Source organism: Dipodomys merriami, unplaced genomic scaffold, assembly GCF_024711535.1.
Source record: "Dipodomys merriami isolate MVZ:Mamm:240054 unplaced genomic scaffold, mDipMer1.0.p SCAF_60, whole genome shotgun sequence".
In the NCBI taxonomy this organism is placed as follows: Eukaryota; Metazoa; Chordata; class Mammalia; order Rodentia; family Heteromyidae; genus Dipodomys; species Dipodomys merriami.
In genome coordinates, this window is record NW_027206180.1 from 7,579,049 (window position 1) to 7,606,819 (window position 27,771).

At 44.9% G+C, this 27,771-nt stretch overlaps 1 protein-coding gene and 1 long non-coding RNA gene across 8 annotated transcripts in view; one reads left to right on the forward strand and one right to left on the reverse strand.

The window, feature by feature from the left end:
• Positions 1 to 27,771, reverse strand: part of LOC138814620 (ATP-binding cassette sub-family A member 17-like) — a 64,938-nt gene continuing 37,167 nt past the window's right edge. For 5 of the 7 annotated variants that reach the window (XM_070003682.1, XM_070003683.1, XM_070003684.1 and 2 more), the window contains 18 exons: positions 26,998 to 27,153; positions 26,616 to 26,826; positions 24,779 to 24,929; positions 21,660 to 21,758; positions 18,383 to 18,545; positions 15,784 to 16,090; positions 12,721 to 12,994; positions 12,361 to 12,565; positions 11,084 to 11,303; positions 9,332 to 9,490; positions 7,890 to 8,068; positions 7,143 to 7,262; positions 5,750 to 5,944; positions 3,335 to 3,522; positions 1,619 to 1,789; positions 1,172 to 1,362; positions 916 to 989; positions 1 to 461 (listed from right to left, as the gene is read on the reverse strand). In XM_070003682.1, coding sequence (XP_069859783.1) covers positions 180 to 461; positions 916 to 989; positions 1,172 to 1,362; positions 1,619 to 1,789; positions 3,335 to 3,522; positions 5,750 to 5,944; positions 7,143 to 7,262; positions 7,890 to 8,068; positions 9,332 to 9,490; positions 11,084 to 11,303; positions 12,361 to 12,565; positions 12,721 to 12,994; positions 15,784 to 16,090; positions 18,383 to 18,545; positions 21,660 to 21,758; positions 24,779 to 24,929; positions 26,616 to 26,826; positions 26,998 to 27,153 — 3,345 coding nt within the window. In that variant the 3' untranslated portion in view covers positions 1 to 179. Of the gene's footprint in view, positions 462 to 915; positions 990 to 1,171; positions 1,363 to 1,618; positions 1,790 to 3,334; positions 3,523 to 5,749; positions 5,945 to 7,142; positions 7,263 to 7,889; positions 8,069 to 9,331; positions 9,491 to 11,083; positions 11,304 to 12,360; positions 12,566 to 12,720; positions 12,995 to 15,783; positions 16,091 to 18,382; positions 18,546 to 21,659; positions 21,759 to 24,778; positions 24,930 to 26,615; positions 26,827 to 26,997; positions 27,154 to 27,771 lie in introns of those variants that run through there. The other 2 variants (XM_070003685.1, XR_011368037.1) reach the window with 2 other exon arrangements.
• On the forward strand, positions 803 to 6,156 carry LOC138814644 (uncharacterized). Its single transcript, XR_011368039.1, has 3 exons — positions 803 to 941; positions 1,596 to 1,838; positions 6,083 to 6,156. It is a non-coding gene; the product is annotated as an uncharacterized lncRNA (long non-coding RNA).

The following is a 27,771-nucleotide window of genomic DNA, read 5'->3' on the forward strand; positions in this document are numbered from 1 at the left end:
AAAATATGTTCTCTCCTCCTACCTTCAGAAACACCACAACCTGAAAACACGTGTGGATTTAGAATTCATGGACTCTGTGAGATTCCACTCAAATGCAGTCCAGCCTGGTCTATGGTCACCCTTTTGTTACAACCACGGCAGGCCATGCACACCTGAGCTGACCTGCACTAGGATCTTTATTATAGTAGGATAGTGTTTGAGGAAGGGAGTGGGGGAGGATGTAAGGGGGGCTGAAACAGATGTGTGGAGAAGATGGAAAGTTGTGAGGAGGAAGGTGAGGAGGGCTGAGCAGGTGGCGGGGGAGGCAGTGAGAGGGAGGAGCCTGCTTGCGCCTGGTCTTTTCTTTGAGTGGGTTGTATAGGGTTGGTAAAACTCAGGAAGACATCCTCCAGGGAGACCTGATTGATGAAGTAGTCTTCCAACTTGTACTTTCTCTTGGCTTTCTCCAGACTCCCAAACACCTGTGGAAGGGAGAAGGAGGCTACTGTAAACAGGCTGGTCTATAGGTGCTAGGATGTCCGTAGGGTGGGGACAGGGCCAACCTTTGGGCTTGTAACAAGGCATCCAAAGGCTGTTCCTTCTCTTTGGTATTCGATAGCACTTCTCAAGAAGTCAGTCCATGGAACTCAGCTGTCTGATCCCAGGGTTGGACTCTGCCAGAAAGGCAGAGGCTGACCTGGGGTGCCTGGCTTGCTATGTGAGCCTGGTCATGTGGTACCTTCTGTGGGCTGCTCTCTGCTTTGTAAAGCCTAAGGGAGGGGGAAGCTAACATCTGAGGATTATGGTCTAGGAATCTGCATGAACATGGCCATGGAGACATCAGCACACACCTGACATCAAGGCACGTCAGCCAACTTCTACCTGAGAGACAGACTGAGGTGCCCAAGAAGTGGGTGAAATAAGAGGGACACTCACCTTTGACCAGCAAAGGTTGTGCCCAGGTAAGTGGTAACAGACCAAGCCCTGGTGCTCATCTTCCAGGACGCTGCCTGCACCAAAGAGACCAGGTGTCAGTGATGGCTGGGCTGGAGGAACAGGGAGGGCAGCCTGGGGGACAGGACCATGGTCCTCATGTCAGGGCCAGGCGTGTGGGACAGACTCTGGACAGCAGTTGGCAGGTCCAGACAGGGCCCAGGGCCACCCAAGAGCACTGCCAGGCACCCCCACACACCTGGGAAGGTCAGGTCCACGAATGCCTTGAACTCCTCCAGAGCCTCCTGCTGCCCTTCGCTGTGGACCTTGGCCTGCAGGGAGTAGCCGCTGCCAAACTTGCTCTTGAGGTACTGTGGGCTGCCCAGACACTTGAACTGGCCCTGCACCATGATGGCCAGCCGGGTACACAGCGCCTCACACTCCTCCATGCTGGGCGGAAGGACACAAGTGTGACTCGGGGCTGGGGAAGGCTGACCCCCACCCGGGTGTGAAGGGCCTGTGCTGAAGGGATGTTGATTCTTAGACCAGCCCATTCCTGATTCCCGTGTTCAGCGCAGACCCTGTGCAGGGCCTGGGGGATATCCTGGCTGAGTCTGTGCCCATGGCCAACAGGTCTTCTGCTCCCCGACCTCTTCCCAGCCACCTGTTCTGGCTCTCCACAGATACAGAGAGACCCAGGATCTACCTGTGGGAGGTGATGACGATGGCCTTGCCAGACTCCCGGGCCCGGGCCACTGTGTCCCACAGCAAGCGTCTGGCCATGGGGTCCATGCCAGTGGACGGCTCATCCAGGAAGATGACTGCAGGCTCTCCAATGAGGGCGATGCCAATGCTCAGCTTTCGCTTGTTGCCACCGCTGATGGGAGAGGGGGAGGAGGAGTCATGAAGAATGGTCATCTGCAGTGGTGAGTCCTGCTGGTCAAATACCTACTATTCCTTCTACTATACCCTGCAGGGCTACTGAGCTAAACCATGTCCTCCAACATGAGTCAATGAGTCTCTTTGAGGGATATTGGGGGGGGGGGAGGGGCACTTCCCAATCTGCTAACAAGGATATAGGACCATTTTATGTAACTTCCGATCCTCCTCTCCTTCTCCCAACTGCACCCCCCCCCCACTCCTGCCCCTGCCCCCGCAAGTCCTGGGGCTTGAACTTAGGGTCTGGGCACTGAACTTCTTTTGCTCAAAGCACTCTACCACTTAAATCACAGCTTCACTTCTGGCTTTTTCTGCTTATATGGTACTGAGGAATCAAACCCAGGGCTTCATGCGTGTCAGGCAAGCGCTCTACCACTGAGCCACCTTCCTGACCCTTTATGTAATGTTTTAAAAAGTTGAGACATCTGGGGCTGGAAAGGTGGCTCAGTGGTAGAGCGCTTGCCTTGCAGGCCTGAGGCTGTGGGTTCGATTCCCCGGCACCACATAAGCAAAAAGAAAAAAGCTGGAAGTGGCACTGGGGCTCAAGTGGTAGAGCGCTAGCCTTGAGCTGAAGAGCTGAGGGACAGCGCCCGGGCCCAGAGTTCAGGCCCACGACCGGACCCAAAAAAAAAAAAAAAAGTTGAGACATCTGGATGCTGGTGGCTCACGCCTATAATCCTAGCTACTTAGGAGGCTGAGATCTGAGGATCGTAGTTCAAAGCTAGCACAGGCAGGAAAAGCATGAAACTTTTATCTCAAACCACCAGTAAACCAGAAGTGGCATTGTGGCTCAAGTGGTAGAGCATTCACCTTGAGCTGAAGAACTAAGGGACAGCACTCAGGCCCAGAGTTCAAGCCCTATGACTGACAAAAAAAAAGCTGAGACAGAGTTTTACTATGTAGCCTACTCTTGCTTTGAACTTTTGATCCTCCTGCCTCAGGTTCCCAAATGCTGGGATTACAAGCATGCACCACCACTTCACTCTATTCATTTTTATATTCACAAAGCATTTATTATGTATTTTACCATTGTAAACTCTGCAAATTTAAATTCATTTGATATTCAAATATACAAGGAAGCGTCTGTTGAAACTCAAGCTAACAGATAGATGGAGTTGGATATTCTATCTCTGGCAATGGAAGTCTGGAAGGTCTTCAGGAGATACAAACCTACTAAAAAATGGAAAGCTTGTCATGAAGTGGAGGAAAGGATGGACTGCTTTCACTGTTGGTACAATACGTGTGGTGCCCTTTGCCTATTCTCAACTATAGGTACTGCCTCTGGCTTGATCAGCTCCCCAGTTTCCTCAGGACCAAGATGGAGTGATGTGTTGGGCCAGTGCAGGCCATGCGTGCCTTCAACAGAAACTGTAGCCAGTCATGTCTGAGTGGATAGGCCTGGACCCACACTCCAGTGATGAGAACAACAAGAGCTCATCTTGTAACTGCAGGCAGGGAAGCTGGGGGAAGTCCCGCTTCTCACCTGTAAGTCTTTATCAGCTTGTCTGCATACATCAGCATGATGAAGTCATCAATAATTTGGTTCACACAGATATTGATGTGGCTTTCCGGGATGCCTCGGATCCGGGCATACATAACCAGTGTCTCTCGGCCTGTCATGAAGTTTGGCAGGGCATCAAACTGAGGACAGTAACCAATCAACCGCCGCACCTGAGAACACAGCCCAGAGAGGGAGGCATGTCAGAATGCAGCCTCTTCTGGCCAGGTTCCCCATGTCTCCCGTGGTCTTAATTCAGTCCAGCTCTTGCCTCTACACTGCCAATACCCAAACCTGCCGTGTGTAGCTCCAGCATAATAATGATGCTGAGGAATACAGGATGTGGCCCTTGCTACCTTGTTTCTGTTCAGAGGCCAGATCTCAGTGTACTTGCTATTCTCATGAACTTGACCCACCTTTTATTTCTGGCTCCTTAGATTTTCTTTTTGTGTTTGGTTTTCTGAAGTTTCATTAAAATGCTCCTAGGGAACTCAGAGAAAGGAGACAGAGACAGAGAGAGACAGAGAGAGAGAGAGTCAGACAGAAAGAGAGAGTTGTGGGGCTTGAACTCAGCCCCACAGCCTGGGTGCTGCTCTTTTGCTTAAGGCTAGCGCTCTACCATTTTAAACCATAGCTCCACTTCAGGTGGTTAATTGGAGATAAGAGTCTCATGGACTTTCCTGCCAGGGCTGGCTTTGATCTCCAGATCTCAGCCTCCTGGGTAGCTAGGATTACAGGCATGAGCCACCGGCAGCTAGCTTACTGATTTATTTTAATGCATTCTTTTAGTAGGCAGATTACTAGGGTTTCAAATACTACTTTGTCTCCTTTCAGCACATCCGTCACACACAGAGTAAACTTTATCATCACTGCATCTTTTATATACAGTACATACATAGCATATGGAAAGAGGTCACGTGGACTGGCTCACACAGTTATGAAAGATGAGTTCTACAGTCTGAAACACTGGTCTGGAACTGGACTGGACTTGTGACTATTTAGAAGACATTAGCAAATTGGTGGTAATGAGAACCAGTGTGACATAAATGGCCAGCCCACATAAGGATTGTGGAAGGAAAGTGGGAACAACTCTCAGTGACACCAAGACCTACCAGGCCAGATGAATATCTGCCAAAGGAGCTGTAATAGTAGTACTTGGGAAGCAAAGGCAGGAGGATTGTGAATTTGAGGCTATATAACAAGACATTGTCTCAAAACAAAACCCAACATGACAACACAAAACAAAACTATGTCTACCAGAGGAGTCTAAGAAAGAAGTGTCATTGATAAAGAAGATCAAGGAGAGGGCTGGGAAGGTGGCTCAGTGGTAGAGCACTTGCCTTGCATGCATGAGGCCCTGGGTTCGATTCCTCAGCACCACATAAGCAAAAAACAAAAAGCTGGAAGTGGCGCTGTGGCTCAAGTGGTAGAGCGCTAGCCTTGAGCTGAAGAGCTGAGGGACAGCGCCCAGGCCCAGAGTTCAGGCCTCACGACCTGACCCAAAAAAAAAAAAAAAAGATCAAGGAGAGACCAAAGCTACAGAATAAGCAGAACAAAGCTTGAGTTTGAAGTTTTGAAAAGGTTGGCCATTACTGAATGCTGCAGAAACATTAAGGAAGATACAGACCAGAATTGAGTCATCTCTACTAGGGTGTCTTCAGCACCAACAGAACAGACTGGATGGTCATTTGGAGGCAGAGCATCCTTGAACTACACTTGCCATGGGCACCTTGGATGGTGTCTTCAACAGCAGGTGCACATGTGCTTCTTACTACCCAGAAAACATGGCAAGGGGGGTGGCAAGGGGTAGAGACATTTTGGAAGCCTATTAAGATTCCAGCACCCAGTGCTGGGGCCGGGTGCCAGTGGCTCATGCCTGTAATCCTAGCTATTCAGGAGGCTGAGATCTGGGGATTGCAGTTCAAAGCCAGCCCAGGCAGGAAAGTCCATGAGACCTTTTTTTTTTTTTTTGGCCAGTCTTGGGCTTGAACTCAGGACCTGGCCACTGTCCCTGAGTTTATTTTGCTCAAAGCTAGTGCTCTACCATTTGAGCCACAGTACCACTTCAGCACTTCAGGCTTTTTTTTTGTTTTTGTGGTACTAAGGAATTGAACCCAGGGCTTCATGCATGCTAGGCAAGCACTCTACCACTCAGCCACCTTCTCAGCACCCATCAGACTCTTATCTACAATTAACCACCAGAAAACCAGAAGTGGCGCTGTGGCTCTTCACCTTGAGCTGAAGAGCTGAGGGACAGCACCCAGGCCCAGAGTTCAAGCCCCACGGCCAAAAAAAAAAAAAAGTGCTGGGTAAATAGCTCGAGAGATCAAGGCCCGTTCTAGTTCCCTGCTCCTGAATCCTGTTGTCAACCACCCATGTCTGTTTTCGGGCCACACTCACCTTCCCTAGTTCAGAGCTGATGTTGAGGCTCCTGACAAAGGCATCCCCAGAAGTGGCGGGCTTCTGTCCTGTCAGAATTTTGAAAATGGAAGTCTTTCCAGCTCCGTTGAGGCCAACAAGGCCAAAGCATTCTTTAGCTTGAACGGTAAAGGATACTTTGTTCACAGCTAGCAGGGGAACCTTTACATCATAGACCTGGGATACACAGACAGGAGACCCAGTGAGGAGGTTGCCAGCCATGGTCGCTGCACACGCATTCTGGCAAATCCCAGCTGCCTTTGGGGTCCAGGTAACCTCTCTGTAGCCAGGCTCAGACTTGCCTTCTCCTTTCAGACACTGCTCCCAGCAGGGCTCTCTCTGGCTTTCTCCCTTCCTGCTGCTCATGCATCTAAAGAACTTAGTTCCCTAAGGTAAGGCCTTCCCCCTTCTGTCTCAGATGCAACAAATTATTTCTTTTTGTTGTGAGACCAGGACTCAAACTCAGTATTTTGCTGGTGCTTGGGGCTGGGAAGGTGGCTCAGTGGTAGAGCGCTTGCCTTGCATGTATGAGGCCCTGGGTTCGATTCCTCAGCACCACATAAGCAAAAAGAGAAAAGCCAGAAGTGGCGCTGTGGCTCAAGTGGTAGAGCGCTAGCCTTGAGCTGAAGAGCTGAGGGACAATGGCCAGGCTCAGAGTTAGGCCCCACGACTGGACCCCCCCCCCAAAAAAAAAAAGTATTTTGCTGGTGCTCTACCAACTGAACCACACATCCAAACTCAACCAATAAATTTTTTTTATGTTGCCTAGGGTTTAATAAAACCGCAGGTTTTCCCCTAGGATAAAGGGAAAATATTCCCTTTAAACACCAGTAACTATAAACAATAGGACTAAAATCTTGGGGAAATGCTATAAAGTGCCTGGTTAAAGGGCCTCTCAAAGTTCTTCCTGGGATTATCAGGGAGACTCAGGAAGCTGGGGTTGTGCTTTACCCCTTGCTTTCTCTACAATCACATTCTAGAGCAGGAGAGGTCCAACCAGTCAGGCCTCACTTTCTAGCCCTCCTTTCTTCTAGGGCACTCGTGGACCACAGAAGAGACTGTGGAGGATGGAGCTGCTTATCTCTGGGGATAACTGAGCCCAGACATACCTTATTCTCCTCACCTCCATTGGAAGCTCATATGTTACTTACTGCAGGCATCCTAAGCCTACCAGCTGGCTGACTCCAAATGCACAGGTTCTATGAGCTTCTAAAGCCACATCTTGAGCCAGTCATGCTAGTATTTTTTCTGTAACTCTAGCATTTAGGAAGCTGAGGTGGGTCAATCTAAACCTGAGTCTGAGGTTAACCTATGCTATGTAAGATACTGTCTGAATAAATGAATAAATGCATAATAAAATGATGTTTGACTTTACCTTTGACACTTCTTTAACAACTAATGGATTTGTCTTGCACAATGTTTCCAAATAATTCTTGATGACTTCCACCTCTTCTTCTACATCTTGGTATTCAGACTCTGCTTTGAGGTCCATTGCCTACATTCACAAGATAAGGATAGAAATACAACTGTCTATGAGGCCAGGAAGGAGAGACTGGAGCCACAAAGGCTAAAAACACCCTGCAAATCCCAAAGGTGTCCCTACTGATCTCCAGTATCCAAGTCTAAATTCATGTTGACACAACTATGATGGGGTGAATATGCAAATGTCACATGGTGTCAACTCTAGAGCCCAGGGATGTCAAGATACAACCATATCATTTCCTGTATTTTACCCAGAGGACCTAAGCCTCTGGAGAATATTCACACCAAGAGCTGACAGAAGAGACCTGTGTCTGGTCTGACTCACAGATAACTGGGGAAGAGTCACAAGACAATTGGTTCTAGGAAGCCAAGTCTTAAGTCTAGCCAGCTGACAGGGTGGTTCTTAAAGCATTCCAGGTGACCAGCATGCTGAGCAGGGTTACAGGTGCTGAGCCAGATGTGTTTTTCCCTTCTAGGGTCCTTGAGTATGGGCTGTCACCTCTCTGGCCCGAGATTGGACCAGACAAGTCTCCAGGCCCCCTCTGATGCAGAGAATCAAGGCAACTACAGAGCACAGGAAGGAAGCCATAGAGCTAGACCCCTGACCTTTCCCTAGAGACTGACACTCTGACCTACTCACCAAATCTTTCTTCCTGCAAAAGTCATAAAGCTTGGCTTTCAGTTTCGTGAAGACATTGGTTTCAACAAGGAAAAGCAGGATAATGTGCAAAGGTCCTAAGATGGCCAGGGCTGTCAAGTACTTTCCCGTCCCGAGGGACTCCCAGGCATAGATGTTTTTTTGTGCCTCATATCCTTCTGCTAACAGGGGACAAATAGATGTTACTACCCTTGGATGATTTCCAATGCCTGTCCTCACTTTGTATATAGCAGGTTAATCCCCATAACAACTATTAAAAGAAGTTTCATTATCATTAATGTTGACACTACTTTCTAGCAAATGGTAAACACAAAATCTTTTTTCTTTATAAAGTGTTTTGTAAAAGGAAGTGGCACTGTGGCTCAAGTGGTAGAGCGCTCGCCTTGAGCTAAAGAGTGCAGGGACAGAGCCCAAGCCCAGAGTTCAAGCCCCGCGACCAACCAAAAAAAAGTGTTATGTAAAAATAATGCAATAGGGCTGGGAAGGTGGCTCAGTAGTAGAGTGCTTGCCTTGCATGCATGAGGACCTGGGTTCAATTCCTTAGCACCACGTAAGCAGAAAAAGCCAGAAGTGGTGCTGTGGCTCAAGTGGTAGAGCGCTAGCCTTGAGCTGAAGAGCTGAGGGACAGTGCCCAGGCCCAGAGTTCAGGACCCATGACCGACAAAACAACAACAACAATAATACTCTTTTCTCAGGTTGTATATCACAAATATATACATTTTTTTGCTTTGGTTATTCTTGAGATAGAGTCCCATATTTTTTCTTTCTCTGTGTTAGCCGGACCACAATCTTCCTATATTTGCTTCACATAAAGCTGAAATGACTGGCGTGCTTCACTATGCCTAGCATTATTGGTTGATAAGGAGGTTCATGAACTTTTACTTGGGCTGGCCTGGAACCATGGACTTCCTGACCCCTGCCCATCTAGTAACTGGAATTACAGGTGTGATCCACTTTATCTGGCCCAATTTTTGTCCTAATATTTTTAAAAATTAAAGGGATGCTGATATGCATGAGGCTAAGGGTTCAATTACCAGCACTGAATAATAATAATGGTTTTTCCTGATATATGACAGCTATTTGAAATACAAAATATGTTTGACTTTTTCAATCATTTTTCACCTGATCACTGACCATTTCTGTTGTAAAACTTTAAGAGTAGGCTGAAGGACAGGCATTAGTAGCTCACACCTATAATCACACCTATTCAGGAGGCTGAAATCTGAGGACCATGGTTTAAAGCCACCTGAGGCAGGAAAGTCCATGAGACTCTTATCTCCAATTAACGACTAGAAAACTAGAAGTGGGCTGCAGTTTAAAGTGGTAGAGTGCTAGCCTTGAGTGAAAAAGCTCAAGGACAGTGCTCAGACCTTGAGTTCAAGCCCCATGACCACAAAAAGAAAAATTCCATTTATTATACTCACAAACTTCATTGCACTCAATATCACTTAGGTTCTTGGCACTGCAAAATTTTTTTAGTTCAAAGTTGTAATACAAATTGGAAAAGGCCATCCCTAGGCAGTGCCCTGGAAATATTAGGAATACATGATCCAAGGACTGAGAGAGTTCTGTGTAGCCCAGACCTGTAATGAGAATGGAAAACATTAATTCTACGTTCAAGAAGAAAAAGGCAGCAGCTTCTCTCCTGGACTGAAGCCTAGTTTTCCCCTGACTCCTGGTTTTTCTTCTCCCTTATTCCCATTATGATTGCCTGTGCAGTATGGGAGAGAGTACTGCATGTCTGGGAATATCAGGCAGGAAATGGCTGCAGTGGGGACTCATGGGCAGTGGAGGCAGTACAGGTGGGGCAGGCTTGTCTGAGGGGAGCTGGAACCTCCTCTAGGGAGTTGTTGGAGTGCCATCTGCAGATAGGAAGAAGAATATGGTCCATCCCTAAGTTTATATAAAATTTGGAGATCAAACTATCATGAATGGTTTTTTAGGAGACAGAGTAACTCCCTAAATACAGACTGAAATTGCTACTTCCTTTTTAAGTGAAAAAAAAAAAAAGAACCTAAAGTCAATCTGAAGGAAGTGTTAGCACAAAGTGCAGATGAAAAAATACTGTAGAGGTGACATATCAGCACATTTATTTAATCCTGACCCAGATAGAGATAGCAGCATAAACATGAAGATGCCAGTTTTAGGTATGTGTAGTGTGAATAATGGCTCAGTCTGAGTTCGTTCATTCTCTCTCTCTCTCTCTCTCTCTCTCTCTCTCTCTCTCTCTCTCTCCCCCTCTCCTTCCTTCCTTTCTTTCTTTTCTTTTTTCTCTTTCTTCCTTCCTTTCCTTCCTTCCTTCCTTCCTTCCTTCCTTCCTTCCTTCCTTTCTTTCTTCCTTTCTTTCTTTCTTTCTTTCTTTCTTTCTTTCTTTCTTTTCTTTTCTTTCTTTCTTTCGTCGGTTGTGGGGCCTGAACTCTAGGCCGGGGCGCTGTCCCCCAGCTCTTCAGCTCAAGGCTAGCACTCTACCACTTGAGCCACAGCACCACTTCCGGCTTTTTCTGCTTATGTGGTGCTGAGGAGTCAAACCCAGGGCTTCATGCATGCTAGGCACTCTATCACTAAGCCACCTTCCCAGCCCATTACTTTTTGTGTGTGTGTGTCTGGTCGTGGGGCTTGAACTCTGGGCCTGGGCGCTGTCCCTCAGCTAATAGCTCAAGGCTAGCACTCTCCCATTACCTTTTATATTGAGAAATTACGCTTTTCAGTGAAATGTAGATAGTTCAATTAATTTACAAGAACTCCAGTCAAGATAAATAAATGTCTTTACTCCAGAAAGTCCCCTGGTGTATCACCTTAGTTCTTTTCCCCTCACCCCCAAAACAATCACTTTTCTGATCCTGTCTCCAAGATTCCTTTTATCTGTTCACAGACACCAGGCATGGCAGCTGCTTTGGCTCAACATTGGATCTCTGGTGTTTAGCCACACTGCTGACTATTCCCTTCCCATCTCTAAGCAACAATCCACTGAATGCATGCGTTCCAGTGTTTGTCCATCCACCTGGATCTGTGTTCTTGGGACTGTTTGGCTCATAGCTGCTATGAACATTTTTTGGGAAACACACACCTTTGTGGGCACAACTTCTGTAGCAGTTAGAGGGAAAAAACCCAAAGTTGTTGTTTTTTTTTGTTTTTGTTTTTTTTTTTATGTGACGCAGACATGGACTTGTCCTCACCTTGTTCACTGGTGGCTAAGACTAGCACTGTGGGGCCAATGCTCAGAAAGGTCAGTATTATGACAAGTTTAACGCAAGCATTACCAACATTGTCAAAGGAGAAGCTGATCATGTAGATGAAGGGGATGATGGCCCAGGCGTAGAGCATCAGCATCAAGACCACAGCTGGGGCGTTCCCATGCTGGGTGAGAGCCTCTTCATTGTAGTATAAAAACACCACCTTAGGAAAGGGAAGGACATTCAAAATCTATCCTAAATACTGAAGAGTATGGTCATCTCAGCTTTAGATATTTTTGTTAGTTTTGCCAGTCCTGGGCTTGAATTCAGAGCCTGGGTACTGTCCCTGAGCTGCTTTTGCTCAAGGCTAGCACTCTAACTTGAGCCACAGTGCCACTTCCAGCTTTTTTTGTGTGTGTGGTACTGAGGAATCGAACCCAGGGCTTCATGAATGGTAGGCAAGCACTCGACCACTAAGCCACATTCCCAGCCCTAATCTCAGCTTTAGAAGTAATATTCACAGGCACTTTCCTTCTTCCCCTCATCTTCCCAGGAAGCAATGAGCAAGTGGTGGCCTCTGTTCTCAGAAGCTGCCCTAGGGACCAGTAGCCTAATGCATTACAATAAGGGGTGCAGAGATGCTTATAAAACACAATGGTAGAACAAAGCAGGAAGTGAGCTATTCTGTATCAAAAACAAAAACAAAAAAAAAAAACACCAAGCGCTGGTGGCTCACACAGGTAATCCTAGCTATTCAGGATGCTGAGATGTGAGGATCATGGTTCAAAGCCGCCCAGACAGGAAAGTCCATGAGACTCTTATCTCCAATTAACCACTAGAAAACCAGAAGTGGCATTGTGGCTCATGTAGTAGAGCACTAGCCTTGAGCTGAAGAGCTCAGGGTCAGCACCCAGGCCCAGACTGACAAACAAAACAAAACAAAACAAAAAAACCCAAACCATCAAACCCCTGAATTACTCATATCAACCACAATCAAACACTTCAACCCTTCACTTCTATGGTGAGCTGTTTTTGGGCAATAGCATGTGTCCCAGTCACTGTCTCTCACTGGCTTGAGGGGACCGTTCTGTGGGTACCACATGAGAATCGCAGAGCAGGCCCCTCTGTTCCCAAGCGTGCTAGAGCCAAGCAACCTTTAGTAAAAGGCTCATTGATACAGGCGATTCCTCATCCAGGGTTGACTTGTTCCGGTTCTGTGTAGGGACCATTCAGGAATCCCTGGTCTGCAGGAAATGCCCTTGGCACCACTCACTGCTTACCAGTAACAGTAGAGTGGGGACAAGGGAGGAGATGAGGTCCCACAGCAGAGCAGAGAACCAGAAAGCAGTTATGCAGACACCGCTCACAAACTGCAGCTGTTTGGACTTCATGCATCTCTCTCTGACTGTCAAGATGGAAAAAGAGCTAGACAGAAAAGCTATCCCAAAAAGCAAGTTGATAATAAGATAATATCCTTTAGCGCCCCTGAAAAAGATAGGACATGGGGAGAGACACAATAGCTTAGGTCAAAATGTAACAGCAAGCTTCTTCCAAAATAACACTCGTAATTAAAATGAGACAAAGAAACAGTCCTTTCAGATAAGTGAGTGTGGTGCTGGGAGGAAGGATGCGGTGCTTACTGGTACAGGAGGCTTTCGGAGAGCTCCTCCTCCGTCTGAGGTTGAGGGTAGTTGGATGTGGTAATGGAAGCACTAGCGCCAGAAAGCAACCTGAAGAGGAGATTGTCCACCAGAGCCAGAGCCACGGCAGGGGAGTGGTATGCCTGGTTATTGAACAGTGCAGTAACTATGGTGGCATTGTCTTTGACTTCAAAGGAAGCTGCCACCACATAAAGCCTATCGAAGTTTTCGGGCTCCTCTTTTGCCTTTCTTAACAGGAACTCCTCTATAGGGTCTGCAAGGGAAGCAGAACACTTCAGGCAGTTGCCGGTGGGAGGGAGTCACATGGGCCCCTACATAGGCTCCCCAACCTTCTGTTCCTCCTACTTTTCATAACCAGCCCTACTCACCACCAAAGCTGGCCTCCTCTTGCCCTATACCACCTTGAATTCCAGGCTATCTCCAAGTCTTGTGTCTTTATCTCTTTCTTTCTTTCTTTCTTTCTTTCTTTCTTTCTTTCTTTCTTTCTTTCTTTCTTTCTTTCTTTCTTTCTTTCTTTCTTTCTTTCTTTCTTTCTTTTTTTTTGCCAGTCCTGGGGCTTGAACTCAGGCCCTGGGCACTGTCTCTAAGTTATTTTTTTGCTCAAAGCTAGCACTCTACCACTTAAGCTACAGCACCATTTCCAGCTTTTTCTTTGTATGTGGTACTAAGGAATCGAACCCAAGGCTTCATGTATGCTAAGCAAGAATCCTACCACTAAGCCACATTCCTAGCTCCTCTTTATCTTTTTTTAAAATAAGTTTTGCATTGTGAAAATACTATACAGAGGGGTTACAATTACATGAGCAAGGTAATGAGTACATTTCTTATCCATCATTGTTGCCTCCCCCTTTGTTTTTCCCTTACCATCCCTGCCCTCCCAGCTCCACGCATTTCCTCCCCCCCCCCTCCATCTTTATCTTTTTTATACTGGTCCTGGAGCTGGACCTCTGGACCTGGGCAATGTCCCTGAGTTCCTTTTGCTCAAGGGTAGTGCTCTATCGCTTGAGCCACAGTGCCACCTGTGGCTTTTTTTAGTAATTGGAGATGAGAATCTCCCTGATTTTCCTGCCTGGGTTAGCTTTGAACCAGGATCCTTAGATCTCAGGTTCCTGAGTATCTAGGATTACAGGTATGAGTCACTAGCATGTCTCTCTTTTAAGTCTCTTCCAATTCTGTCTACTTTTCTCTTTCTTTTTACTTCAAGTGATTCTAGCCCCATCATCTATACCTAGGCTATGTGACCCCAGATAAAGCTCCTCTCTTTCTATGCAGGACCTCCAATCTCTGCTTCAAAGGATACATCTGAACATTTTACATCCACCAACTTCCTTACAGTCATTTTTACACCAACTTCTGGTCAAAGGAAATTTCAATGTAATACATCTAACAGAGATGGACCTATATCCATAGGAGCTATGAAAGGTGACACATTAAGAATGAAGGATTGGCTAGGTGCTGGTGGCTTACTACTACAACCTTCTTGTAACCCAGGAGGCTGAAATATGAGGATTGCAGTTTGAAGCCAGCCCAGGCAAGAAAGTCCATGAGACTCTTTTTTTTTTTTTTTTTTTGGGTCTGGTCGTGGGGCCTAAACTCTGGGCCTGGGCGCTGTCCCTCAGCTCTTCAGCTCAAGGCTAGCGCTCTACCCCTTGAGCCACAGCACCACTTCTGGTTTTTTTCTTTTTGCTTATGTGGTGCTGAGGAATCAAACCCAGGGCCTCATGCATGCAAGGCAAGCACTCCACCACTGAGCCACCTTCCCAGCCCCTCCATGAGACTCTCATCTCCAACTGACCTCCAGAAATCTGGAAGTGTTGCTATGATTCAAAGTGGCAGAGTATTAGCCTTGAGTGAAAAAGCTCAGGGACAACACCCAGGCCCTGAGTTCAAGCCCCATGACCACCACCACCACCACCACCAACAACAACAAAAATCCAAGTTCTAGTACAGGGCCTTATGATTCAACTGTTTTGTTATATCATGTTCTGCATTTGATCTCTTTATTATAAGAGTCATTGCTTTGAATTTTTACTTAGTAGAAATTATAATCTTAAATATTGAATATTCATATAAAACATGATGAGAAACATGCAAACAGATGTATGCCATGCTACCCATACCATCTTGAGGGCCTGTTTTCAGAGGCACATGCCCTACGGACTTCCCCCCCCTCTTCCTGCACTAAAGTTAAAACCAAATTTTGATTAAAGTGTGTGTGTAAGTGTGTGCACACGTGCGCATGTGCCAGTACCAGGGCTTAAACTTAGAGGACATGGGTGCCGTCTTTTAGCTTTTTTGCTCAAGGCTGGCACTCTACCACTTGAGCCTCAACTCTAAGTCTAGCTTTTTTGCTTGGTTTTGTTTTCACTTCCAGATTTTTGCTGCTTAACTGGAGCTAAGAGTCTCACAGATTTCCTTGTCCATGCTGGCTTTAAATCATGTTTCTCAGATCCGTTTCCTGAGAGCTAGGGCTACAGGCATGAGCCACCAGCACCCCACCAATGTATTTCTTTCTTTCTTTCTTTTTTTGGGCGGTCATGGGGCTTGAACTCTGGGCTTAGGCGCTATCCCTCAGCTCTTCAGCTCAAGGTGAGTGCTCTACCGATTGAGCCATAGCGCCACTTCCGGTTTTCTAGTGGTTTACTGGAGATAAGAGTCTCACCACAGACTTTCCCTGCCCAGGCTGGCTTTGAACCATGATCCTCAGATCTCAGCCTCCTGAATAGCTAGGATTACAGGCATGAGCCACCGGCGCCTGGCTGTATTTATTTCTTATACAGCTTCCACTCCACTTTTTCTTTGTATTTATCACAAATTTACCTACAAACTCTTTTGAGATATATATCTGTATCTATATTCTTCTGAATACACTTGCCTTGGGGGAATACCTTAATTCCTAGAGAAACACGCCTGGTCTCATTCCTAGCAACCCTCTTTCTTGTCATTTTGCCGAGAACAGCAAGTAGCCACAAGGATATAATTTCCCTGTAAAATATGAAATTAGCCTACTTTGTGCCCATTCCCCTGTGTTCTGAGTCTTACCTGGGATCTGCAGAGGAATCTGCCCCTCAGCCTCAAGCATATCTGCAAAGTGATTTGAAAGCTGAGTATCCAGGGTGAAGTTCTGAGAGACAAAGAATGGAACAATAGTCCGACCATATGTTTTTAGAGTCAACTTCAAGGGAACACTCTCCAGGCTCTTTGTTTGGAAGCTGAAGAACATGAGGGTGAATACAATGACCACCAGAGGCACCAGGATCTGTATAGATAACATCACCATCCAATTCCGCCAAGAATATGTAACCCTCTTCAGGAGCATGGCATAAAATTGTTGGCAGAGAAGATTGAACTACAATAAAAGGGAAAAAAAGAGAGGAGGCACTGCATCAACATGGCAACAGAAGCTGGAGGTCCTGACGCTCCTGGCTCCTAGCCACTTGCATCTCTCACAATTCATCTATCATTTTTTTATTTTGCCAGTCCTGGGGCTTGAACTCAGGGCCTGGGCACTGTCTCTAAGCTTCTTTTTGCTCAAGGCTAGAACTCTATACCACTTGAGCCACAGCACCACCTCCAGCTTTTTCTGATTATGTGATACTGAGAAATCAAACCCAGGGCTTCATGCATGCTATGCAAGTACTCTACCACTAAAGCCACCTTCTCAGCCCTAACTTTTTAATCATGTTCAAAATTTGCTTCAAGTTAAAATGCCTCACGATTTGATATTAAATGGCACGAAGAGAAAGTACAAATGACAAAGAATGTTTTTTTCTGTTTGTTTTGTTTTTCTGTCAGTTGTAGGGCTTGAACTCTGGGTTTAGGTGCTGACCCTGAGCTCTTCAGCTCAAGGTGAGCGCTCTACCACTTGAGCCACAGTGCCATTTCCGGTTTTCTGGTGGTTTATTGGAGATGAAGTGTCTCACAGACTTTCCTACCTAGGATGGCTTTGAACTGCGATCCTCAGAGCTCAGCCTCCTGAGCAGCTAGGATTACAGACATGAGCCACCGGTGTCTGGCTTAAAAAGAATCTGAAAGTAGAACCTAAGGTACCAAATGTAAATGATATATTTTTTTTCCATGTTAAAAACTTAAGGTTGAGAAATTTGGGGAAAATGCCACCATTAGTGAAGTATTCATTTGGCACAACAGATTTTGAAAAGGAATTGTCTAGATGAAAATAATCTCATACCCAGATACTCTTTAACCAAGGTATCTCGATCCTAGTCATGTATCTTACAGATGGCTTGTATGAATACATAAGGCCTGCATGCAAACACGCCCCTGGTGGTGATGGCAGTCAATGTCACCATGTGCAGTTATGTCCTGAGGTCCTAACAACTAGAGTCAGCCTGGGGTAGGATCCTCAGAGTGCTTGCTGAAGGTGCTCACATGGCTTTTCTGGGGTCTGCATGAGTGGGGTGGGGAGGAAGCAATACTTTCATATGTACAGTCCCTGGTCTGAGAACCCCTGAAGGGATCTGAGAAAGACATTCTAAGTTCCTACCTAAAATATGAACAAATACCTGAAAGTCTCTACCAAATACTATATGACTTTTTTTTCCAGTTGTGGTACTTGAACTGAGGGCCTGGTGCTGTCCCTGAGCTCTTTTGCTCAAGGCTAGCTATCTACCACTTTGGGTCATAGCTCAATTTCCTGCTTTTGAGTCATTATTTGGAGATAAGAGTCTCCTAAGGTGTTTTCTACCCAGCTGGCCTAGAACTGGCTTAGATCTCAGGCTCCTGAGTAGCTAGAATTATAATCATGAGCCACCAGTGCTTGAAAAATCTGACTTAAAAATTTTTTTTGAGGGCTGGGAAGGTAGCTCAGTGGTAGAGTGCTTGCCTTGCATGCCTGAGGCCCTGGGTTCGATTCCTCAGCACCACATAGGCAAAAATAAAAAAAGCCAGAAGTGGCGCTGTGGCTCAAGGGGTAGAGCGCTAGCCTTGAGCTGAAGAGCTAAGGGACAGCGCCCAGGCCCAGAGTTCAGGCCCCATGACCGGACCCCCCCCCCAAAAAAAAAAGAAAATTCCGGTACCATCTCCAAAAGTAGTTCTTGGCCATGTGGAGCCATCTAATCTCTTGTTAATGGTTGTTACAGACAGGTGGCTGGATCAGACAGTGCTTAGATTGTTCCTACCTTGAAGACGCCCTACATAATACCCTTTCTTTTACTATGTGACTCAAGGTTAAGAATCATGGAAATCAACCTCTAACTCATAGTAGTCTTATTTCACATGATACTTTGATGATAGCTAAAGTCAAGAGTACTTTATAAAATGTTTATCTATATTCTTTTGTTACTATTAAAAGAATATTATATGTTGTTTATACATTTATAAGGATGTGTGTGTGTGTGTGTGTGTGTGTGTGTGTGTGTAAATTGTTTTTGGACAAAAGGTCTTGCTATGCAGCCCAGGCTAGTCTGCAACTCATTATTCTCTTGCCACAATGGCCTGAAGACTGAATTACAGTTGTGCCCTCACAACTGGGTCAGATCCAGTCTTTTATGCCTAAAATGTAAATATTTTTTTCTTGAGTCTCTGTGAAAGTTGACATACACTTCTTGACAGAATGATAGCATAATTCTGAGAATTAAACCACATCTTTCTTTCTTGTATATGTTTAAAATATGCTGCTTACACCAGTGTTTAGTTTGATTGGCAGGCCAGACTCTATTGAGAAGATCCTTGAATGAAGATGTTTAATTCTGTCAATAGGAACTCTGTTAATGAGAGGGTAAGGTTGGACAGTATGTTGCTTCTTAGTTAGGCTACGTGAACTACAGCTTGCCAACATAGAAACCCTAAACAAAAACAAAAACATAATCAAATACAAAGTCTCAAAATTAGAACACATTTCATTTTGTTTAGATTTAAATAATACAACGAACATTTGAAAAGTTTTGAGAAGTTAGGGTAAGAATATGAGGGTAAAAGGAGCTATATCTAATTTGTATCCTGGGTTACAAGATCTTCACAATTCTTTTTCAAAGAACCAGTAAAAATTGCCATATTTGTTATTTTCCTTAAAAAGCTATCACATGAAAATGAAAAGAAAGTAACATATTTAATATCTATTTTATAAGCAAACTGAACCTCAAGGAACATAGTAATGCTGAGATTATAGGCCAGGGGCTGGTGATCTTTGGCCAGTGGGTGATCTTTGGCCCCGCTAAGGCCAATTTTTTTTTGGATAGGTCATAGGGCTTGAAGTCAGGGTTTGGGCTTTTTTGTTCAAGGCTAGCACTCTACCACTTTAAGCCACAGCTCTACTTCTAGTTTTCTGATGGTTAATTGGAGGTAAGAGTCTCATAGGCTTTCTTGCCCAGATATCCTCAGATATCAGCCTCCTGAATAGCTAAGATTACAGGTGTGAGCCACCAGTGCCTGACATTAAGGCCTATTTTGTCTGGCCTTAAGCTCAGAATAGAATCATATAAATAGATACATGCTATGTGGTTATATAAGTACCTGTGTAATATCCTTAAAAAATACCTACTATCTGGTCCTTTAAATAGAAGTTTGCTGACCTCTGCTCTAAGCAAAAAGATGTATTTATTGTTGACAGTTAAGTGTTCAGGTGCCGGGAAATATATGTCCATTCATGGTTGGTGGGCCAAAAACCTACTCCTAACAACTTGTCACAGCAAAATGCCCAGTAAATTGTGGCTCATTTTCAGTCATGTAAAAGATTATATATTTGCTATTTATTGCTGTGACACAGATTATTCGAAAAGTTGATAGCTTAAAACAGCAAGTATTATCTCACATAGTTTCTGTGGGAGAGGGATTTGGATGTGGCATGGATAGGTGATTGTATCTCCAGATTTTTCAAGAGTTTGCAGCCAAACTATTGACAAGGCTACAGCTGGATTCATTTCCCAGGGTGGGATGCACATAGTTCTTCACACACAAAGCAGAGCAACAAACAAACAAACAGAGGCAGATGAGCATAAGAATTTAAATAACTTTCTTTAGCAGACAAAAATAATCATGTTTTAAGTATACAAAAATATATACAAGCTGTTGATGGTGGGATGCATGTCAATGAAATTAAAGGTCCTTGTATTTTTCTTTTCTTTTCTTTTTTTTGCTTATGTGGTGCTAAGGAATCGAACCCAGGGCCTCAGGCATGCAAGGCAAGCACTCTACCACTGAGCTACCTTCCCAGCCCTGTATTTTTCAAAAATAGACTGAAGATTTTAATTGGTGTGAGTCTTTGGTATATACATGTCATATATGATATATTTATATAGTTATATATATTTGTGTATGTATCTCAATACCTAGGCTGATAATTGAAATAATCAATAAAAAAGCATAATTTACAACATGTACGTGGAGATAACTGAAAATAGGATGAGAAAAAAAAAATCCAAAAACAGTAGAGAAAAAGCCATGTGTATGTGCAGGACTGGTAAAAAATACCAAATGATAGGTATAAATGTGAATATATTATCAGTGATCCTCATGTTAAAAGACAAGTATTGCCAGATGCTGGTGGCTCACGCCTGTCATCCTAGCTACTCAGGAGGCTGAGATCTGAGGATCACAGTTCAAAGCCAGCCTGGGCAACAAAGTCTGTGAGACTCTTATCTTGAATAAACCACCAGAAAATGGGAAGTGGCACTGTAGCTCAAGTGGTAGGGTTCTAGCCTTGCGCTGAAGAGCTCAGGGACAGTGCCCAGGCCCAGAGTTCAAGCCCCACGAATGACAAAAAAAAAAAAAAAAGGTATCACTCTACTACATACAGTCACCCCTGTTGCTTTTGCCAAGCTTTTGCCTGGTGCAGCCCTGTCTAGAGTTTCGTGCAGCTGTCTAGCAAGGCCTACATTAGATAGAAACAAGCTTCCATTCTGCTTCAGGAATTTCATATTAAATTGCCTGTTTTGTTTTACCTTTGTGCCAGCACCAGAGCACTGGGATTGAACTCTGGGCCAAATGACGTCTTTTAGTTTTCTTGCTCATTGCTGGCACTCTGCCTTTTTTATTTATTTATTTTTTTGGGGTCAGTCGTGGGGCTTGAACTCTGGGCTTGGGCGCTATCCCACAGCTCTTCAGCTCAAGGCGTGCGCTCTACACACTCTACAGCTTGAGCCACAATGCCACTTTGGGTTTTTTACTGATTTATTGGAGATAAGAGTCTCATGGAGTTTCCTGCCTAAGCTGGCTTTGAACTGCGATCCTCAGATCTCAGCCTCCTAAGTAGCTAGGATTAGAGGCGTGAGCCACCAGTGCCCGGCAGCACTCTGCCTTTTGGGCCATGCCTCCAGTCTAATACTTTGCAGGTTAACTGAAAATATAGTCTCATAGACTATATTTGCCTGGGTTGGATTCAAATTGATTTCTTCCAAGTCTCCCCTGAGACCTGGAGTAGCTAGAATTAAAGGCATGAGCCACTATTATCTGGCTTAGGAATTCTTTTTAAATGAAGTAACAAATTCTTCTATTGTTTATTTGATACTTGAAAGCAAAAACATCTCAAATGATATAATGCTTTTAAAAAAATGTATTCTCTAAAATTAGGCTTGCTGAGTATTATGTTTAACATAAACTCCCTTATCTAATATCCCCAATATTGGAAGTACCAATCCGTGCTGGACAGCCATTCAGTGAGGGTGTTAGTGAAAAGATTAATCATTGGGCCATGTTTATTTTTTTTTTTTGCCAGTTGTGGGGCTTGAACTCTGGGCCTGGGCGCTGTCCCTCAGCTCTTCAGCTCAAGGCTAGCGCTCTACCACTTGAGCCACAGAACCACTTCTAGCTTTTTCTGTTTATGTAGTGCTAAGGAATTGAACCCAGGGCCTCATGCGTGGAAGACAAGCACTCTACCACTGAGCCACCTTCCCAGCCCCATGGGCCATGTTTAGATACATGACCTTTAGCCTCCCTTCCAACACTGATAGGCTGGAGCCTACCGAATGAACACTTCCTCCATGGTGGTGACAGAGGCTGCAAAGCTGGAGATTGCCAGCTCTGACTGGTTCAGTTCCAGGTCAGCAAATAGAGATTCAAACCTAAAAAGGAAAGGACAGTTCCATTTCTGAAAGTCTGCAGGTGAATCCTTTACCACCCATACTTCTCTACAGAGGAAAAGGCATGGGCCGTGTGGTCAAGATTTCTGTTCAAATCTCAACTTTACTTTTAGAACTAGAGCACAAGAACTTGAATGAGGGTAACAGAAATTCTTTTGGATGGTTCCTGTAGGTATATGCCTAAAACATCTAGCACATCATGTAGATGCAAAATCATTAATAATCAATTTTTTCCTTTTGAATAGAGAAAAACAATGATACTATTTTTAAGTGCTTTCTCTCTCTTTTATTTTCCTTTTTTAAAATTATCTTTAAGTAGTTGTATTTTGAAGTGCTTTCTAAATGCCAGGAGAGTGTTCTTAGCCCTTTTACATGTTCTAGAGATCAAAAGTCGAAAATTGACTGCATTTATTTTTGTCGACATTTGTCTAGGTATTTTCAAGCTCTGTGATGAGGCATATACACATAAAGAGCGTAACTCTTTATGACATATGGACTCACCGTCTCTTCTTGTGACCTAAAAATTCCAAGTCTCCTCCCCACACTGTGCATGCCAGTCCTCACTCTTCATCAAGACGTAGTGCTTATTTTCCTCTCCCTTTAACTACTCTGAGCAAGAGAATGTGATGGGAGTGATGTTTTGGTATTTCTGAGCCCAGGCCTTAAGCAGAGGGGCTGTTTTTAGTTTTCTCCCCTTTTGAATAGGCACTCTTAAGATCCCCCTGCTTGGACCTTTCCTACCTTGCTGTAAGAAGTGCATGCAGCCTTGAGAGGCGCCATGTGCAGGAGTTCTGAGCGCCACTGTCAGCAGCCCAGGAGCACCCAAGTGACAGACAGGCAGTACCGTTATCCCCTGGGAGAAGGATCATTCCATCTAGTTCATTCTAGGCCCTGGACAACTTTAGTCTCAGTCATTATAAAAACTGTCCGGCTGAGTCCAGTCAGGCTATACAACTATGAGAGGCAATAAAATGGTTGTCATTTTAAGCCAGCAAATGTTGAGGTAATTTGTTATTTGGTAATATACAACTGAAACAAAATTTGATCCCAGAAGCACTGTAACAAAATAAAAAGAACTAGAATGTGCAATATGGCTCTGGGAACAGATAGAAGGCAGGAGAATTCTAGACAGAGGCTGGAAGAACAGTGAGAAAATTCTTTAATTTTTCATGTCATCAGAAATATATGTGGCCACAGTTTCAGTTGCTGTAACAAAAGATTGAAAGAGTATTTAATGAACTTGTGGGTAAATTCCTACGGGTATGTCCAGTTATAATGTTTCAAGTGTTAACTGCACATGACAAAACAAAAATGAAAAAATGAAACAATCAAATGCTTAACAAAAATTAAAGAAAATACAGAGGCACTGTGACAGTCTTTCCAGTAAAAGGTCTTGGAATTCTCAGGGGCAAAATGAAAGCCAAAGTAATGACAATGAAATATTGCTTCAGAATAAAGAATGGTTTCACTCTCCAGCTCTGAAGCCCTTTGCTGAGAGCTAGTTGATACATTTCAGAGGTACACACTGCTTAGCCTCAATCATCTGGACAAAGGATTCTAAAATTCAGGCAGGCACTGTGTTACATTATCATGGCTCTTAGCCCAAGGTATACAAGGGCCTGTGCATGCGTGCGTGCGTGCGTGTGTGCGTGTGTGTGTGTGTGTGTGTGTGTGTGTGTGTGTGTGTTTCTTGTGGTAGTACTGGGGTTTGAACTCAGACACTAGAACTCATCATGCAGGTGCTCTTCCACTTGAGCCTCGTTCCCAGCTGAGAGGAAGTGGATTTGAAGACTGTGAATATAATTTTAGTCTAGCAAAGTTCATTTCATGACCTGGTTTTAGGAAATCTACATGGTATTGGACAAAATTTTAAAAATGGTCTCTGGTCTATCTCCTATAGGCAGGAAAGATACAAGTAATCAGTTTTTATGAAAAAAAGGAAATGTATGTGTATATATAATATATATGAGGCAAAGTCAATAGCCAGTGAGTGAAGTCAAGACCTGATCAAAATCACTCTTAAGAAGCAGAACAGTTGGGGCTGGGAAGGTGGCTCAGTGGTAGAATGCTTGCCTTGTATGCATGAGGCCCTGGTTCGATTCCTTAGCACCACATAAACAGAAAAAGCCAGAAGTGGTGCTGTGGCTCATGGTAGAATGCTAGCCTTAAGCTGAAGAGCCAAGGGACAGCACCCAGGCTCAGAGTTCAGGCCCCACGACCAAAAAAAAAAAGAAAAGAAGAAGCAGAAGAGTGTCTTGTCTCAATTAATATACATTTCCTGACCCTAAAAAAAGCGGAAATTGATAACTCCTAGAATTCAGAACGGCTAAATATATATATATATATATATATATATATATATATATATATATATTTTTTTTTTTTTTTTGTCGGTCGTGGGGCTTGAACTCTGGGCCTGGGCGCTGTCCCTCAGCTCTTCAGCTCAAGGCGAGCGCTCTACCACTTGAGCTACAGCGCCACTTCCGGTTTTCTGGTGGTTTATTGGAGATAGGAGTCTCACGGTCTCTCCTGCCCGGGCTGGCTTTGAACCGAGATCCTCAGATCTCAGCCTCCTGAGTAGCCAGGATTACAGGCGTGAGCCACCAGCGCCCGGCAGAATGGCTAAATATTAACAACAAGGTTATGTACCTTTTATGTACCTCTTATTTGTTTAATTCTGAATAGAAATATTCAGAAATATTGTGATGATCCTACCCATGTCATCATTTCATCTCTAATGAACTGGATATATGTGGATCAGATAATTCTCTCTTTAGTTTCAGATCTTCAAATAAAAAGAACAATACCCAAAGAGTCAAATCCAAATCCCACACTTGAGAAGTCTCACTGGCACTTAAACATGTTCCAGAATTGAGATCCTAAGTCTGTGCTGATTCTCTAATGGGCTGAGGCTTAGGGTCATGTGTCTTTTGCCTGTGGGCACACGTGAAGGACATTATTTCTGTGGCCAGCATATACTGTGCTAACCTCTCAATCCATACCTGTGTGTGCTCTCTTTAGGAAGTAAAAATATTAATTCTTCTGCAACATCAGACTCCAAGACTGCATTTGGTATGTGATGATAGATAAGACGACAGAGCTTCTGTGTGTCACAGAAAGGTGTTTTCAGTAAAGTCATATAGTAGCCTGCACCTGAAATACCACGTAAAAGACCATAAAACCATTTTACTCTATACTTTTCTTCTTGGACCATATTTAGTTTTCTGCAGCTTACAATGGGACTGTGCTTGGGGAAAGAAGCTGAACAGCCCTATGCGATCAAGTTTTAACCATAATGAACTGGCCTTGGGAGCTCTGAAATTCTATTTAGTAGTCTTCCTCTGCTCTGGAATTGGAAGGTGACTGTGGCAAGGTTAGCAATGCTGGCACATGGAGGTGATGTTAAGGCAACACTCCCATTAAATGATAACTAACTTGAGGAAGTGAAGACTTAGTAAGCAGATGCCTTGAAAATTAAGACCAAAGATATTATATAAAAATTATACCACAGGGTTAGAGATACAGTTCATTAGCATAGTGCTTGCCTACCATATATGAAGCTCTGAGTTCATCCTCAGAAACTCAAGAAGAAAAAAAAGCAAAACAAAAAGCCCATGGTTTTGAGGAAATATACCTTGTAGCATTTGAACCTTTTTTTTTCAGAAATCAGTAATAATTTTTTCTATCATATAGGAAGAGGGAGTCATTTGACTAACTTTTTTCCTGAATATTTTTTTTTGGGGGGTCCGGTCGTGGGGCCTGAACTCTGGGCCTGGGCACTGTCCCTCAGCTCTTCAGCTCAAGGCTAGCGCTCTACCACTTGAGCCACAGCACCACTTCTGGCTTTTGCTTTTTGCTTATGTGGTGCTGGGGAATCGAACCCAGGGCCTCATGCATGCAAGGCAAGCGCTCTACCACTGAGCCACCTTCCCAGTCCCTAACTTTTTTTTTTTTTCTATCAGTGGTGGGGCCTGAACTCTAGGCCTGGGCTCTGTCCCTCAGCTCTTCAGATCAAGGCTAGCGCTCTAGCACTTGAGCCACAGTGTCACTACTGGTTTTTTCTGTTTATGTGACGCTAAGGAATCGAACCCAGAGCCTCATGCGTGCAAGACAAGCACTCTATCACTGAGCCACCTTCCCAGCCCCATCAACTAACATTTTTTGAAGCCATAAGACATGGCAGGCACTGTTCTAATAATCATTCACATGGGGCTTTCACTGAACAAGTAGGAGACAAATCAGGCACTGGTGGCTCATGCCTATAATCCTAATCTCAGGAGGCTGAGATCTGAGGATTGCAGTCCAAAGCCAGCCCAGGCAGGAAAGGCCATGAGACTCCTATCTCCCAACTGACTACCAGAAAATCGGAAGTGGTACTGTGGCTGAAAATGGTAGAGAACCCAGGGACAGCACCCAGGCTCTGAGTTCAAGCCCCAGGACAAAAAAAAAAGACAATAAACAAGCAAAAATAAATGAGGACAGTTAATATTGGAAATATATAATTTTAAACACAATGAAGAAGGAAGGCTGTCACTGAGAATATGACATCTATGTAAGGGCAACCAGGTAGTGACCTGAGGAGCAGAGGACAGCCATTCATGGCTGGGAGAGCAAGGTTAGCAAGAGGCCTGGATGGAGGCTACTTAATTTCCTCCTTATTCCTGTTATAGGTTCCTCCTCTGGGGTGAGTAGATGGGAAGTTGAGAGGAGGTCACTTCCCACCCGTCAGGGCCCTTCACAAAGGCTAACGGTGGGCAGTGCCCCTCAGCACAGCAGGCAGCAGTGCTGGCCCTGTCACAAGACGGAGGTCCATCTGCCCGCCTGCTGCCCGCCACTCACCATATTTCTGCTTGAGGAACAGAGACGACCCACAGCACTGCAGCTCCCCATCCGCCATGATGGCGATGCGGTCCCCCAGCAGGTCAGCCTCGTCCATGAAGTGCGTGGTCAGCAGGATGGTGCGGTCACTCTTCTGCTGCTGAAGAAGGTCCCAGATGGCCCTCCTGGAGATGGCGTCCATGCCCGAGGTGGGCTCGTCCAGAATCAACAACTGGATGGCAGAGGCAAAGTTGTGACAATGGCAGAGCCGCTTTCCAGACCGGGGCTGGCTGTGCTGGGGATCTGCTAAGCTACCTTGAGTTCTAGTGCCCAGATACGTGTTCACTGTGTGTGGGGAACCTGGCCCGGCCTCATCAGGAGGTGGGGTGCAGCCGCCCCGTACCTTGGAACCCGCTATGAGGGCAATGCCGATGGAGAGCTTGCGCTTCATTCCTCCACTCAGGTACTTGCATGGCGAACTCCGCTTGTCCTCCATACTGAGGGCGTATAGCATGTGCTTCACTTCTTCAGAACACCTCTTAGGTGACAGGCCTTTCAGCTGCAATGGTGGAGGATGGGGTGGGAAGATGAGGCTGTTTATCTAGGAGGAACAGGCAGCCAGGGAAACTATACAAGGAACTATTTTCAAGGAAAGTGATAGACTTTTTCATGTTGAACTATGTAAGTAAGTGTATGACAGTAAAATTAAATATGGCGGCATGTTAAGACAGTAATGCATCATGAAGTGGCATTTATTCTAGGAATACCAGTGGTTCAACATACAAAAAAATGAAATAATTTGTCTGGCTCTTGTCCTTGGTTTCTTTTCTTTTTCTTTTGGGGGGAGGGGGGTCTGGTCATGGGGCCTGAACTCTGGGCCTGAGCGCTGTCCCTCAGCTCTTCAGCTCAAAGCTAGTGCTATACCACTTGAGCCACAGCGCCACTTCCGGCTTTTTTCTTTTTTCTTTTTGTTTATGTGGTGCTGAGGAATTGAACCTAGGGCCTCAGGCATGCAAGGCAAGTGCTCTACCACTGAGCCACCTTCCCAGCCCATCTTGTCCTTGGTTTCTGGAAAGACCTTCCTAAAGCCTTGGAATGTCCAATGCTAGGACTGTCTGTTACATGCGGTGGCTACTCAGGTCATGCTTGAATTATGCTAAGGCAGTAACTCAGGATG